Source organism: Python bivittatus, unplaced genomic scaffold, assembly GCF_059951505.1.
Source record: "Python bivittatus isolate LINGU-HERP-01145 unplaced genomic scaffold, Pbiv_v1 ctg000430_np1212, whole genome shotgun sequence".
In the NCBI taxonomy this organism is placed as follows: domain Eukaryota; kingdom Metazoa; phylum Chordata; class Lepidosauria; order Squamata; family Pythonidae; genus Python; species Python bivittatus.
Genome location: NW_028277071.1, coordinates 1,780,825 through 1,797,451, shown reverse-complemented (window position 1 = coordinate 1,797,451; position 16,627 = coordinate 1,780,825). Strand labels below are relative to the sequence as shown.

The following is a 16,627-nucleotide window of genomic DNA, read 5'->3' as shown; positions in this document are numbered from 1 at the left end:
CCTCTTTTCTTTGACTGCCATTGGGTGCAACAAGAGAGAGAGAGAGAGAGAGAGAGAGAGAGAGAATGATCATCCTAGAGAGGCCATTTCGCCACACTCGAGCAATAGAGAGAAGGGTAGCGGGCCGGAAACAACCGTTGCCGACCAGAAAACGGATGCGGAAGTGAGTGGGTTCCGGAGCTGGGACATGGAGTCCGGGCAGCAGCCGGTGTGGCGCAGCCTGGGGCTGCTTGGACGAGGCGCGGACACTCCCGGGCTGGGTCCGGGCAACTGTGAGAGGAGGCTGTTGTGGGCCGCTTCGTTGCTATGCGTCTTGCTGGATCTACAGTTGCCAGGTAACCATAGTAACCGGATCCCACCTCCATTTCCTTTTTGACCTTAGCAACCGAGCTTCCACTGGCCCCGCCCCTCGTTGCCACAGTCGTTTCCTGTCGATCTTTCTGCTCTTTGTAAGCTCCGCCCAATCATTCCTCGAGAGGACCTCCCCTCTGGAAAACGTGATTGGCTGGCTCCGCCTGTTCTCCCCCATCCCTCCTCTCTTGGTGTCTTCCGACGTAGGCTCTCCTATTAAGCCTTAGTATGTTCCCAGTCCTCAATGTTCTCCTCTCTGTTCGGTCCCGGTTTCATTGGGCCTGAGCTCGGCGAACTCTTTCAGCCTATATAACGATTATCCTCATAGTAATATTTAAAAACTCAGCACAGGACAGGAATAAAGAAATATTCACTGAATTGGGCTACACAAAAACACATCAAAACCTAGGAATAGTGGAATACCAAGCAGGAAACCATTTTACAATAAAAAGAATAAAGTAGACCTTGGTAGGTTTTATAACAACATAGAGCTAATTCCATTTAGTAAAACTAAATAGAATAACCCAAAAGTTTATCCTTGATTTAAAGTTTCGGTAGACTTCAGAACAGGAAGGCAGATGCGTGAGAACATCTAAGGAACAAGTTGCATGAAAAGTGCATTCACGTTACTAGTGCTTTTACAATGTGTGGTTTTCAGGATTTGACCATGTTTGGGTATCGTTTCCTATCTGCGATCTATCAAATCTTGCTCGGTGTTGACCTGGATTAGCAGAAATTGCAGGATGGCGAAAGAAAAATGCGTAGCAGAGGACAGCAGCTCTCTGGTTCGCATGAAAAGGCAATCTAAGAGCCCAAAGGCGGTGCTTTTTCACCATTTCACCAGCATCCCCCCCCCCTCGAAACCCATATGGCCCCGACCTCGCTCTCCATTAAGCCAGTCTCTTTCCACAGGTACCGGAGCAGGACGGTGTACAAACCCAATAATGCTGTATATGTTAAGTCTGGTTTTGTCCCTGATATTTTCTTAATCACTTTCTAGCCTAGGTGGGCCACCCTGAGTGACTTTGCAAGGAGAAGGCAACCCTTAGCAGCTGAAGGAATTGCTAAGAATTTGTGCCTTAGGAATAAATAAATAAATCAGTATTAGTGAGGTGCCACCTTCAGGGTCTGCAGAACTTGTTGTATCACCAGCTTGCTAAGAATGCACGCGAGGACCTAGATCAGTGTTTCTCGGTCTCAGCCACTTTAAGATGTGTGGACTTCCGCTCCCAGAATTCCCCAGCCAGCATGTGTTGACTTCAACTCCCAGAATTCCCCAGACAGCATGCTGGATGGGAAATTCTGGGAGTTGAAGTCCACACATCTTAAAGTGGCGGAGATTAAGAAACTCTGACCTAGGAGGTCCATGCACCTCTTTTTCTAACGCTAACCTAGCTTTTGGTCTCCTGAACAATTTCATCCCTTCCAGGTTTGTTGGCTGCCGGGCAAGCTGAGATTGATAACCATCTGGAAATGGGTCGGAAGCTACTAGCTGCTGGGCAGCTGGCTGAAGCCCTCTCACACTACCATTCGGCAGTGGGTGAGTACCAGCCTTGGGATACCAGTGCAAGATACCAGCTGCCCAGTGGCTGACGCGGTTATATGAACACTGGGGCATTGCCCAGCGTCTCTAGGGTGGAGGCTGCTCACAGGAACTGACAGATCTGTTATGTGGGAATAATTTAAAGGTATAGGAATCAGTTCAGGCAGTTTAAAAAAAGGACAGGTAGAAGAACCAAGCTAGAGCAAGTCTAGCCTGTTCTCCAGCAAAGAATGATGATCACTTATTAACCGTTAATAACTACAAAACAGGCTAGACCTGCTGCATAATAGGATCAATGAGTTGTTTCAGTGTTATAGTCAGGCTTAATGACGAGGTAAAAATCTAAAAAGTTGGTTCTGCTGTCAGGGCCTGGATCTATTAATTTTAAAGATATTACTTTAACATCAAGCACTTTTAAAATCTTCTGATGTGAAATACAGTCTGTCAGGTTCTCCACAATGCAAAAGGCCTTTTCTAAGATAGTGCCTGCTACGACTCGTGTCAAATGGGCCGTGTCTCTTATCTACCAAAATAACACGGTGCTTCCTTCAAAGAGATTACTTTCCTCTTGACGGACTTTTATTAGATAAGTAGCAAGACTCCTTTCCTTCAGTGGCTGCCCTCAATATTTTTACTCACATGTTTAATCTGCCCTTCCTTTGACAAATAAGGCAATTTCCTTCCCCACCACCTTTTTTTTAATCTTCACAATAACATGGTAGAGGTTGCAAGATGACTCAGGGAAGGATTTTGCGTTCTCGGGTGGGAGCACCCAGCGAGGGACCATGTTGTGTTTTTCTGCTGCTTTTTTTGTGCCATGCATCACAGATGGAGGTAGACCTGCATGTTGGTTAGTTCTGAACGCTACCAAGGTTGCCTGTTACCACAGATAACAGCCTACCTTCCTGCTACATATACAATGACACTCTTTGCTTATTTCTTTTCCCCCCAGAAATTGATCCGAAAAATTACCTTACCTATTACAAACGGGCCACCATTTACCTGGCTATGGGCAAGTTTAAATCCGCACTGCCAGATCTCTCCAAAGCTATTGAACTCAAGCCGGATTTCCTGGTTGTAAGTTATTCTTACCTTCACCCCTCTGTCCTCCTGTTCCAGCTGAGATTAAGCAGCAAGGGTTTCTTAAGAGAAAAGGGATTGTTCTGGTCCCAAGATGCTGACCTAGTATTAAAAAGCGGCGGGGGGGGGCTATGTTCTAAGTTGGGGAAGGTGGTTCCAAAGGGTCTGATCTTCTCCACCTCCATAGGCCCGGCTTCAGCGAGGCAACATCCTTCTGAAACAAGGGTACACCCAGGAGGCGAAACAAGACTTTGAAGCCGTGGTAAGGAAAATACCTGTTTCCAGAAACTGTGGAGGAGTCATGTTCGCATTCACTCCATGGCTGAGTAGGGTTTAAAGATGTCCAGGGCCAGGTGTTACTCTCTTCACTTGTGCATCAGCAACACCCAATTCCTTGGCAGTGTAAATTCACCCTTCCTATCTGTGTACATGTCCAGGAAATGGCACTATAGTTGGTGAGCAACATGGGGCAACCCACACCTGACAGCCTGTGCTTTTGGATTAAAATCTTCATGTTTCAGAAAATAATTTTTTGAAATGGGGGAGGAGGGATGAAGAGGGTCATCGATCTAGTGGATAACCTAAATGCTTTCTCCAGCCGCAGATGGACTGTCTGTTGGAATCTACCCATCCCGTTTGATCCGTCCAAAGGGGTGCTCTGTTATTCTCCTCTTGACAACTCAAGCAGGGGGGGTGGCCCTGGAAGCAGGACTTTTAAATACCTGCTCCTGTTGAATATTCAGCCCCCTAAAATCCATATGGTGCCCAAACTCCTATGTTTTCCTGAAGCAACAAAGCCCTGTTTTTTTAAGGAAACATTTGGAAATTAAGGGCTACAGCAGAGATTGTTTTCAGTCCTGTGTATTTCTGTCATTTCTTCTTTGATACTATTCTCATTGTGCCATGATTATTATTGTTATTTTATGAGTTTCTATTTGATTGTTAGCTACCCAGAGTCTCTAGAGCTGGGTGGAATAGAAACGTTGCTAAATAAATAAAGCCGTGTCCAGATCTATTTGAATTTAACATTTTTCTTCAATATATGCAACAAGGGAATGCAAAGTATGTATGTGCTTTTTTATAAATATAATTTAAAAAGCCACTTTCACCAGCTCAAGAGCAATCCTGATGATGCAGAAGCCCAGAACCAGCTGTCAAGGGTCACGGAGCAAGAATTTTCCATGCAAGAAGCTCGGACTGCCTTTCAGAAAAAAAACTATCTGGGAGCAGTCAGTTTTCTGGATCGAGTAATTGAGGTACCTTCTTAATTCATCTTCTCTAAGCTAATGTAATCGAGCAGACAGAGTATTTGACTGGATCCAGACAACCTTGCATTGGAGAAAACATTTGCCTGGGCTTCTCTTCTGTCCCAAGGTGGTCTCGGTATCTTACGACCCCTCTGGCATTAGAATGCAAGGATTTGAATGTGCTTGTTTTGCTTGAGGCCAAATAGGTCCAAAACATGTCTGGGTATTTAAATGCCTTGAAGTCTGAACCCAGCCCTTTCAAAGCAGTGATGTACAGTACATAGCATTTCTGGGCCCAACTGAGAAGTGCTGGTTGCTCTTGTCAAGAAGAATATACTTCTTGATGCGCTTTTATTCTGATACATTCTGCAAAACAGGGGCAGAGCAATGCAACTTTCATGCATGACTGCAAGGCCCAGCAGGCAATATTTAACAAAATGTTTTTCAAAAATGGGGGTAATGTTCTTCACGTGGTGGGTTCTCCCGTGGCTTTTTCCAACCTGTCAACTTCAGATTGATTGGATCACTGTTGGCTGGTGATTATTGGTGCTCTACAGTAGCACATCTGGAGAGCTCTTGGTTAGAAAGACTGCATAAAGTTTCCACAATTAGGATAGGACAAGGTTGAGCAAAATAATTGCCTCCTTGCTTTATTTCAGATCTCCCCTTGGGATCCAGAAGCCAAAGAGCTGCGCTCCGAGTGCTACCTCCATCTGGGTGACTACAATAAGGCAATCATGGACTTGAAACCCACCACCAAGCTGCGGAATGACAACAGGGCTGCTTTCCTTAAGCTCAGCAAGCTCTATTACAACTTGGGAGAACACGAGGAGTCCTTAACGTGAGTGAGGCATGTAAATGTAATGTCACGTTTGCGCTTGTGGTACGTACATAGGAGGAGGGCCACACACAGGCCACTAACTACCCCAACAAACACTTTTCTGGAGACTCCCAGTATTCCAAGGCTGACATGCTGAAATTCAGCACAAAAGAGGCAGGTTAAGACATGCAAACAGTAGCAGTTTGCTTCCAATTCCCCCCTTCAAAACTATCTAGGAAATTGGCCATGGCCCTTCCTGTGATGTTCTGTGGGATGTGAATGGAGAACAGCAACACAGGTCTGGCAGAAGGAGGTGAATCTAGTGATTTGAAGTGGAAGTTAGTGCAGGTAGTCCTTGTTTAGTGACTGCCTCGTTTAGAGATCATTCACAGTTACAACGGTGATGAAAGAATAACTTTACGACCAGTCCTCGCATTTATGACCTTCGCAAGTCTGTAAAACAAAGGAAAGCTGAAGTAAGATCATAAGCACAACTGCGGTTTCACTTAGTAACCACTTGGTTTAACGACCAAGTTGCTGGTCCCAATTGCAGTCGCTAAACAAGGACTACCTGTAAATAAAGTGCAGGAAGGAGAAGTCATATCTCCATGGCATGTCAGAAGACCAAGAGGAAAGATTGTGACTGAATCCCCTATTGCTTTAAGCCAGTGATTCTCCAACATTTTGGTCTCAGGACTCATTTACTTTTCAAAAATGTTTGAGGTCCCCAAAGAGCTTTGGTTTATGTGGGTTATATCTGTTGATATTTATTGTATTAGAGAATAAAATTGAGAAATTTTAAAATATTTATGTGACTTTGCAGACCCCCTGAAAGGGTCTCAGAGACCCCCAAGGGTCCCCAGACCACACTTTGAGAACCTCTGCTTTAAAAAGCCATTGATAATTTAAACATAGTATATAGCATAAATTACAGTTGAGTGAGTTGACTCAGGATATGACGCTCTAAACATGATTGGCAAATTACATGACATGCTGTTAGCCTTTCGAGGTAGGTAAGGTCTAAAAACAGGTACAGAGGAGAATCTAAGGATGTTCCTTGTTGTTGTAAGGTAGAATAACGAAAGCCTATCAGAGTCTCTCTCTGCTCCATTTTATACCCAGTAAACTCAAGCTGAGCTTATTTTGAGTTTCTTCACACACTCAGATTGAGTCATCTCTTTTGAAACTTCCCCCTTAACGGCTTGGTTATTTCTTCCCTTTTCCCAAGGCCAAGTCTACATGCCTTCTCACATGCTAAACCAAAACCAGGGAAGTCACATTATGGCCTAGCAGAATTTGGGAGCCCAAGTCAGCATAGCATGAAGTAGCCTGCTTCCCTTCCCAGACATACCCGTACTCTGCCACTTGCATATGATCTGTCAAGGCCTATCCCAAGGAACTCCAAGAGACCATGTAAATTCAGTCCAGCTATGTTTATTAGCTACAACATCTAGCAAGAATTTTCCGAGACTGAAACCCCAGTTCCCAAAGTCAGCCAGTCACAACAGTGTAAATCCCTCAGGGAGGTGCCAGTCTCATCCTCTTGTTCTTCCCACGCTGTTCTGGCGAGCTAAGAAAATGTTTATCTCCCTGAGCCTGGCCTTCATAATTCCACTCCATCACATGATCCCAGGGATAAGGACAGGTGGGGTTGTGGTTATGGTCTGACATCTCACAGGATAGAAACTTGGCAAGTAAACACATCTGATGTCGTTTCTTTCCACAACCTTGGAATAGGAACGTCATTCTCCCGGAACTTAGATTGGCGCCTACCCTTCTGGCTGTTAGGAAAGGCTTAGAAGACTTGGCATTGCCATCTTGCTTGGGGATCTGGTAGCGGTAGTGTGCAGTCTGCTAAATGGAATATTTTTATTGTTTTTCGTGTGTTCTAATGGTTGTTATTGTGTGATTTTGTGTGTGGGGGTGCTTGTATGGTTTAACTTTGTGAGCTGCCCAAGGACATGTGCGTGAGACGGGCGGTTATATAAATTGAACAAATAAATAAATAAATAAATAAGGAGCAACATCTAGAGCTCCCCAATGGAGAAAGCTCAGATACAAACACAGTTTTATAAACAATGCACAGAAAAGAGAAACTCATAATTTCAGCTACGAGACCCCTAAGCAGAGGGCTTCTCTCTGCCTCAGCCCCCTGCCTGTTCAGTGGAAGGCTTCAGACCTCTCCCTCTTCCGGTTCCCACTGCCTTGTCTCACCCCAACCTTCTCTGCAGCCAAGTGCGGGAATGCTTGAAGCTGGACCAGGATGACAAGGACTGTTTTTCCCACTACAAGCAAGTGAAGAAGCTCGCCAAGCAGCTGGAATCTGCTGAGGAGCATGTCAAAGCTCAGAGGTGATCTTCTTAGCCTGGATGTCAGTATTTAAGCTGGCTTTGGCATTAACAGTCGTTGAGATTTCAACAGCCATCTTTGCGCGCTTTCTGGCCTATCCTTACAACACATGGAGGTTGTATAGCAGAAGCAATATGGATAAAATACTTGGGCAAGCAGATATGGATGAAGTGGTCCTTTCTGTGGTTGAATCCCAGAAACAGGATCAAAGAATATGGAGGTCTGCTATTGATGATACCCATTTTCCAAAATCAGGTCCTTTTTTAATGTCCCATGAAGGGTCTTGATGCTGAATCAAGACATTTATTCTTGAAGCCCAGGACTTTTGAGTCTGGTGGCTCTCAAGAACACCAGCAGTGTGATTTGTCCCAGTTAGCAACTCAAGAGTTTCTTTAGATGGAGCACCCAAAGCACCTGCTTGATCACAGAGAGAACCCAAATTGGTATAAGACATTTTCATGTGACTTTAAAGGAATTGGAGAAGGGTAGGGTTAGGTAACTTTTGGAAGATAAAGTCTTACCAGCTAGCTATGGAGACCTATAAGCCAGTGGCCTCTTCCATGACGTCTCATGGTAGTGAATTCTAGAAGATGATAAAGTGAAGTAGTCGTTTATTATCAGTTGCTTGCTTCATTCCCATTTCATTTTCTTGATAAAGTTCCCAGAGGAATTTGTCTTACCATGAAATGGGATGTTTCCTCTCTCCAACACAATTCAAAATGTAAACCCCTATCACGATTTCCATTTTCTTCTGTCATCTGGGAGGTTTGTTTCGTTTCTTTTTCTTTTTTTTAATCATCATGAGAGAATAGTGCTGAATCTAATTCATAGTCCCACTTTGAGCAAACAAAACCCCAACCCAAATCAGTGAAATAAATCTCAAAGTGCTTTATAATAGATGATGCTTGCAAATGCAGTCTAGCAATGTAATGCACCAGCACAATTAATTTAAAAGCCCAAAGCCCTGGAATGGGAAGGGGAGGCAAAAATGCTAGTCAGTGAGATCGTCACCCCCTTGCTAACTACCCCACGGAGTGTAGCTACCCTCCAGAAACGTGTAAAACGAATGCCCACCCCTCTTAGATCTCAAGGTTCACCAGCTGTGTCCCCTGCCCAATGGTGTTTCTTCTCTGCCGTTCCCTAATAACAGGTACGCAGATGCCATTGAGAAGTATAAAGCGACCATGAAGACAGAGCCCAACGTAGAGATCTACACCATTAAGGCGAAAGGACGGATCTGCCACTGCTTATCCAAGGTAGAGGCTGAACTCGGGGAACCCCTTTGAAATGAATCTGTCTTTGGGTCCCAGGGGATTAACAACCCCATTTGGGAAGCTGCATATGTGGTATAATGTAACAAGAGGAAGAAGGAGGTTAGGGTGTTTTGCTTCATCCCATGATGTTGAAATTGGGATCGATGCTTACTTGCTGACTCTGCCATCAGTCCCCGGTTGGTCTGGTTCTGTGGCTTAGCCTCGCTGAGATTTTGCTTCCTTCTTGTATAAATGGGGACGTGGTCCTTTATCTCAGAGAAGACTCCTGCCTCTGGCTCCAGATGCAGCCTTGACCAAGCTGATCTTCTCCAGATGTTTTGGAGGGCCACGCTAGTCAGAGATAATAGAAATTGTAACCCAGTACATCTGGAAGACACTGAGATTGTCCAGATATTTTGGACTATAATTCTCTTGGCCCTTCTCCAACGAGCTGAAAGAAACTGCATAGGATGCATTTACGTGTCAAACCTCACTTGCTCATAAGAAAGGCTTTAGAAACCTGGCTTTTTCCTCGGGTGTTGGGGACAGGATGATGGAAGTCCTCATCTTGAGGATAGCAATTGCAAGTTCCTGATGGAGTGTCAAGGGTTTGTTTACATGTTGATGGAATTGGCTATCTGTTTTTGCTTATTTTGGGGTTTATGGTAAGCTGCCCAGAGTCACGCTGTTCCATTTGGGCAGCCATACACATTTCTTAAATAAATAAGTAAATAAAATTAACTGGAGAGCGTGTTTAATTAGAGACTGTTGTGAGATCATGTGGGAGATTGGAACAGATGACAGGACTGGCCTGGGAAGAGATGTGTGAATGTGCTAGCCGAAAAAAGAGCAGCACAAATCGTGTTCACCTTCTGCCTCTTGCTGCAGAGCAAACGGATTGTGGAAGCGATAGATCTCTGCAGCGAAGCTCATCAGCTTGATCCCAGAAATATATTCATCCTGCGTGACAGAGCAGAGGCCTTCATCCTGAACGAGGAATTTGAGAAAGGTCAGCAGCTGAGCCATCCCATGCCACGATGGTGGGAGCCTCATCTGACCCGTTTCTTCCTCCCTCCACCCAAGGGTTTTCTGGTTTGCTTCTATATTTGTTGGCAAATACACCGCCCCAGTCAAACCACTCTGTAATCACAAATACAGAAGCCACGCTAGATGAGCCGGATCGTTCATTTCAGGGCCACCCAAACATCTCATCCAGAGACAGTAGAAAGTGATGCAAATGCCTCATCTCTTGAGGCTGGGAGTGTATTTTTTAAAAACATTTTTTATAACCCAACACTTTATTATGAGCATGGAGAAATATGAGACCAAACAGAACGATTCCCTGAATGGAACCCCTTCTTCTATACTTTGTTACAATTGTACACTTAATTTTACTTCAGAGATTTTTTTTTAAGTGCAGTCGGAAAGGGATCATACATGGTTCACCAGGAATTGCTTTAGCACTGCCCCCCTCCACCCGCAGGATAGGTAGGGCTATACTTTCCAGCCCCCCTTTCCTTTTCTTTCATTTTTTGACACTTGGGAGGTTTAGGGGCAAAATTAGTGCCCTGAACCTTGCAGGACACTTTACCCCTTAAAATTCCTAAAACTCTCTCTAAATATGAGTCCTGTCCCTGCCTGTTTTTGGAGTATAGCTGATCACCCGCAGAGTATCTGGTATGGGCTCCAGCTGATGAAGGTTGTATATTCCCATTCAGCTGGATTCTATAAAAGCCTTTGAACTAAGAGGCAAAGCTTGGGGAAAACAAAGCTTCCAAACTGAAAGAATTAAAACTAGCCTTTTTTTTCTTCTTCCATCTATAGCCATTGAAGATTATCAAGAAGCAAAAGAGTTTGATGGTGAAAATGAGGAATTAAAAGAGGGGCTAGAGAGGGTGCAGAAACTGCTGAAACAGTCCAAGAAGCGGAACTATTACAAAATCCTTGGAATTCAGAGGTAAGCAACTCCATCTTCTGTATCCAGTTCTTTCACAATCCAGGATTAAAATTGTAGAGAGGAATTCCCCAGTAATAGAATATTAAAGCTTGTACTTGTGAGGGTTGAAGTCCAGGTTTAACGATTTTGGAAAGCAAGATCAGATGGTGCACTTTTGTGACCTCAAGGCCTCTTTCTACCAGGAAAAAAGAAATTTATTTACATTAACAGACCATCTGGCCTGACAGAATGGTGCATTCATGTAAAATGTTCAGCCAAGCCTTTTTTTTAAACCATAGCTTGTTCAATAAACCACAACAACCTGTCCACCCCGAAGCCATAATTGGTAGGCTCAAACATAGCCCCAAAGAAGCAGATTACATTATGGTTTAGTACTGTGGACTCCCTTAAGAGCTGGAACAGGGGTAGAGATCATAGGCCTTTCCAAATACTACTACAGCTCCCCAAATCTTCCATTTCTGACCCTGCTGGCTGCTGGGAATTGTAGTTCAGCAACTTCTGGAGCATCATAGCTTCCCCACCCTGAACTATCATTATACAGTAGGTGAGAAGTGAAAACATTGCTTGGACCCCAGGCTCATTTAGGTGGCCTTAGTGGGAATGTGGCTAAAAATAATTTGCCTAAGTGTGGGAATCTAAATCCCCAATAACTACAGCATTGTGGACACACTAAATGAAAGGAATAAGTTCAGTTGCTTTTTTTAAAACTTCTCTCCTGCAGTCTGCAATTATCCCCGGCCTCCATTTTTCCAACAGCAGAAGGGAGACTAATGGGGCCTCCCCTGTGGATAATCCACAGCACGGAGCTAGCTCTGGCCCAAAAGAGACGATGCTTCAAATCACCCTATCCTAAACGGATCTATTTTTCATGCCCCCAGGAATGCCAACAAGCAGGAGATCATCAAAGCGTACCGAAAGCTGGCTCAGCAGTGGCACCCCGACAATTTCCAGTCTGAAGATGAGAAAAAGGAAGCCGAGAAAAAATTCATCGACATTGCAGCCGCTAAAGAGGTCCTGACAGATCCAGGTAAAGCCTCTTGGCTTAACGTCTTTTCTGAAGAAGGGGGTGTTTGGGGTCAAAAGAGTTTGCCTTCAACAACAGCAGAAAAACTGGGCAGGGAGATATATGTTTAATATATGTTTTCTCCACCGTGCTATTTTTGTCAGTTATAAAAACTAGGAGTTCCCCCCCCCATGAGATTTTTTTTTCCTTATGAACCGTGGATTCGGTTCTGAATAGGAAGCATAGCAGGCAGAAAGCAAATGTGTCTGCAAACCCGTTCAAGAAAAATATATGTACAGGTAGTCCTCATTTAACGATGGTAATTGGAACCAGCAACTCTGTCACTAAGCAACACAGTCATAAAGCACAATGTCATACGACTGCACCAACTTACAACGGCAGTTGTGGCAGTTCCAGTTGCCATTGTTAGGTGAATCCAATGCACTGCAGCGTCCCATAGTCACGCGGTTGCCATTTGCAACCTCCTGCCAGCTTTCCCACTGATCTTGCTTGTCGGAAGCCAGCAGTGAAAGTTGCAAATGACGATCGTGTGATGTGGGATGCTGCAACCATCATAATTGCAAGCTGGTTACCAAGCACCCGAATTGCAATCATATGACACAGGGATGCTGTGATGGCCACAACTATGAGGACCCTTTGAATTCGTAACTTTGAATGGTCACTGAACAAGTGGTTGTTCAACAAGGACTACCTGTAGTCTGTCCTCATCACTTTCAAAATTCCTTTCCCAGTTTCTGCTGTTTCAAGGTAGAACTATCTGGTGAGATTGGCATGTTCCCAGTAAGGGATTACCACTCCCTATTATATAAGCTAAAGCTATGTCATTAGATAAGGAATTTCATCCAACGTCTTTTTATATTTCTCTTCTACCTTTCCTTAAGGAGTTCAAGACAAGGTTCATTCTAGTGAATATATAGCCCACCTCCCCTTATTCTCCCTACAGTCTTGGTAGGCAGATTGCAAGGGCAACTCTCCCAAAGTCATTCAAAAAAGTTTTGTGATTGTCAAGGAAATTTGCTTCTGGATAGGTGGCCGCACAAAGGTCAGGCCTAGTTAGTATTTGGATGGGAGACCATGAGGAAATGCCAGGGCTATAGAGTAGACAGGAAGTCAAAAAGCCTCCCAGAAGATAGGGGCAAGCCAGTTCCATATTGCTGTAGGAAAATGACATGGGTGTGTCTGTGAGGTCACCAGGAGTCAAGCGAGAGTTAATTTCAGCCTCTATTCCAAACCCAACATTCTAATCTTGACATCATACTAAGTCACAGCAAGCACGAAGCACGTGCATTTTTTTAACTAAGCACATTTTTAAAAAAATCTAAACTCTAAAAGGTAAAAGAATGAAGACCATGCAATTTTGTCCACACCTAGAAATTTTTTTTTAATAGACTTTGAAAGACCCCCTGCTCCAATCAATAGAGGGAGTAAGAACTTAAAAAGAAAAAATTATCCCACCTTTATTATTTTTATAAAAAGCTCAAGTTGGCAAACGTACTTAAATACTCCTGCCTCCTCCTCTTTTTCCCACAACAGCCCTGCGAGGTGAGCTGGGCTGAGAGAGAGGGACTGGCCCAAAGTCACCCAGCTGGCTTTCATGCCTAAGGCGGGACCAGAACTCCCCATCTCCTGGTTTTTAGGCTGGTACCTTAACCGCTAGACCAAACTGGCTCTCGGTTTGTATTTTAGTTTATATTTTACCCTATATACTCGCATATAAGCCCATCTGCAGCTAAGCTGACCCTCAAATTTTCAAAATACCCTGAAAAATGTGCCACCTGCAGATAAGCCAGCCCACATTTTTCAGGGTACTTTGCTTAAAAATTTGAGGTTAAAAAATGTGGATGGGCTTATATACGAGTATATATGGAAATAGGGGTACTTTAAAAAAGTATTATCGTATATGCTTGCAGATAAGCCCATCTGTGGATAAGCAGAACCCGCTTTTTTGGGTGCATAAAGTTCTCAGCTTATCTGTGAGTGTGTACGGTAGGTATCAAACTAAGACTCTCTCTCTGGGCCTGGCCTTCCCATCCAGTCCTAATGCCTTGTGGGTTTTTTCTCCCCCCTTCCAGAAATGCGACAGAAATTTGACTCTGGTGAGGATCCTTTGGACCCTGAGAATCAGCAAGGAGGGTCAGGACATCAGCACCAGTGGGCGTCCGAATTTAACCCCTTCGGCTCTGGGAACTTTCACTTTAAGTTTCACTTTAATTAACCTGCCTGAAGAGGAAGGCAACACCTTGGCCAGTGAGTTGATGCACAAAGATGACAAAAACAACTCCTACGCAATGGAGGGGGGGTTAGTTTCCCTATTTATATTCAAGTATCCCTTTCCAGATGACCAGATGTTTATTGCTCAAGACCACCCAGGACCTCAAGGAAGATGGTGACCTCCTGCTTCTAGTTGTGATTCCCAAGAAACAGTGGCTGGGAGAGGGGATTTACGATGCATGCAGAGCCTTAAACCCATCTCTGAATCCTGCCTTTCCTAGGGACTTTTAAAAAGTTAGGTCGAGCTTAATTATGCAGTCCATCCGAGCATCTCTCAAGTTCTCCTTTGCACCTGCAAGACCTGGGAAGCGATTCCAGCCCAGCTATTCACAACCCTTTGCCAAGGGAACAATTCGTTTTTAAATCCAAGAAAGGTGAAGGTGCCCTTTTCTTTTCTTTTCTTTTCTTTTCTTTTCTTTTCTTTTCTTTTCTTTCTTTTTGCTTTAAAGGAAAGCATGTCACTTGAGCTCACCTTCCCGAGGAAAGCTTGGCCGAACATGTTGACGTGTGAGTAATGCCATGCGTGGGATGGTGTCAGTAACTGATGCGGATGGGGAAAAGAATCCCAGCCGAGTCCTGCGAAGAATTTTGTTATTGCATCATCTCTTCCTTGGTAGGGAGGAGTTGGGGAATAAACTTTTGGGCAAGGCTGTTCAACCTTCAAAAGGCAGGGAGAAAGCCCCTGTGTCAGACTAGAAAAGAAAAAAGGTTGGTTTTGTTGCTTTGAGCATTTCTGGATGGGATTCTTTACTGGTGGATTTTGGTGTTGCACCTTGACTGCTCCTTCTTTCAAGATATGTGGAAGGACATACCCAAGGACAGTATGGATTTGGGGACAGAAGTTGATACCTTTCACCACTCCATGAAATTCCCCTTTGTACCGGAATTTAATATTTTTCAGGCATAATCCGTAGGCCGACAACTCTACCACTGAACGTGAACGTCCTCATTTTCTACAGCCAGTTAAAATTAAATTCCTTCTCCTCCCCCTCCATTTCTATCTAGTACAGTCATTACATAAAACCTGGTCTGCTTCAGTTGTTATCAGAGGCCAAGGAAAAAAGATTAAGGAGAGGTATTAATTTCCGTCTTTACCGAAAGTGTCAAGATTAAAAGTTTCTTACTGCCGAAATAATTGATTTTTTTTTTAACCTTTAACATTTTGTTGGAGTAAAGGTTGAGGAAGCAACAAAAGTGCTGAGTTAAGAAGGCTGAAGGTTTAGCATAACTTTCTCCTAGTTCTGAGCCAGGAAAAATAACTCAGGTTGAAAGCAAGCATTCGAAAATGGGTGTAATTGGGTAACCTGGAGTATGGAGGAGTAGGGGTGTGCATAAAACAAATAAAAATGTTTTTGTTTGAAGCTCTAAGTTAAACAGGTCAAGTTGGAACATTCTGCCAAAATGTTTCAAGTGTATTTGTTCCAAGGTAACAAAACATATGTTGAGTGTCTCATCCACAGGAAAAATGGGACCTCAAAACAAACTCCTTGTTCCCCTATTTTTTTTCCTAAAGTCACCGAAGTAGCTGAGAGCGCTACACACCACACAACCCAGATAAAAATTGGGCAAGGGGATTCTTTTAAAAAAACAACAACATGCATGCAGGTTGCAAAAAGCAGGCTTATTTCTACGCAGCTGATGCCTCCATTGTTTGCTTATAAGGCTTTGGTTTATTAATCATTGTTTGGCCAACACACGGTGTTTTGTTCCAGCTCGGTATGTTTTGCACCTATCTTAAAAGGGAGACTCCTCTTGTGACCCATTGCTGTCAGAAGAGAAGCTGTTCCTCTCAGCTTCCGACCCAAGGCTTATTTGCAAGGATGGGGGAATAAATGTCGCAGCCCTAAACCCTGATTCGAAAAGAAGGCCACTGACTTTGATGGTCTTGCTCCTGAATACATGGGCCTTGTACTATGTCCCATTTATGTTCAGGGTTGCTTCTCCAAGTATGCAAGAGAGTTCCAGCCTCACCAAAACTAGGGCACAGTGCCATGGACGGAAAGACTACATTGGCACAGGAGGAAATCTTGCCCCAGGCTGCTTTCTATATTGCATGACCCAGAAATGGCACCACACAAATACAGGCAATTCCCAGGTTAAGAAGGTCTGACTTACAGACAATTCATACTTACGAACAGGCTGCCTATTACTAAAATTGGCAGATGACGTCGTCCTTCCTTGAGCCGACAAACTGCTGAAGCTGTGTGTTTTTAATATACAGCCTGTTTTCCGTGGTTGTTTCTTGCTAATTTTCCCAACCCTCAGCATGTTTTTTTATCATCTGAGAAGAAAGTTTCAGGACAGCACTAACCTGCTGGCTGTGTTTACTTTCATCCTTGAGGACTAGTGTAGTGTACCAGCTAAAAGATCAGCTATGAAGGGGAATGCGTGCTGGTTTCTAGTCTTTCTAGGTGTTTTGCAGTTGGGAGATTTGGAGACAGACCCTACCTTGCTGAAAGGCTAAGAACGATACAGAGATGGCGTGCTTATTTATTAGATTTACATCCCACCTTGTGTTCCAGTGTTCAAAGTCGCACACATAGCGCTCCCTCTTCTGATTTTCCCCCCATAACAACCAGGTGTAGACTGGGCAGAGGGAGAATGTGACTGGTCCAAAGTCAGCCAGGGGGCTTCTCTGGCTAATGGTGGACTAGAATCAGGGTCTCCCCACTCCTAGTGCAAATCCTCAACCAGAACATCTTAAAACAAGAAGCATCTTGGATTATTAAAAT

At 44.0% G+C, this 16,627-nt stretch overlaps 1 protein-coding gene across 1 annotated transcript; it reads left to right on the top strand.

The window, feature by feature from the left end:
• The first annotated feature begins 79 nt into the window (after positions 1-79).
• LOC103050950 (dnaJ homolog subfamily C member 3-like) lies at positions 80-14,889 on the top strand. The gene is made up of 13 exons (XM_025171535.2): positions 80-335; positions 1,781-1,891; positions 2,847-2,971; positions 3,162-3,236; positions 4,087-4,230; positions 4,881-5,062; positions 7,273-7,392; positions 8,541-8,646; positions 9,532-9,652; positions 10,468-10,600; positions 11,479-11,627; positions 13,697-13,871; positions 13,962-14,889. The coding sequence occupies exons 1-12, from the start codon at positions 188-190 to the stop codon at positions 13,837-13,839; spliced, it is 1,557 nt and encodes a 518-aa protein (XP_025027303.1). The 5' UTR covers positions 80-187; the 3' UTR covers positions 13,840-13,871; positions 13,962-14,889.
• Positions 14,890-16,627: the final 1,738 nt, after the last annotated feature.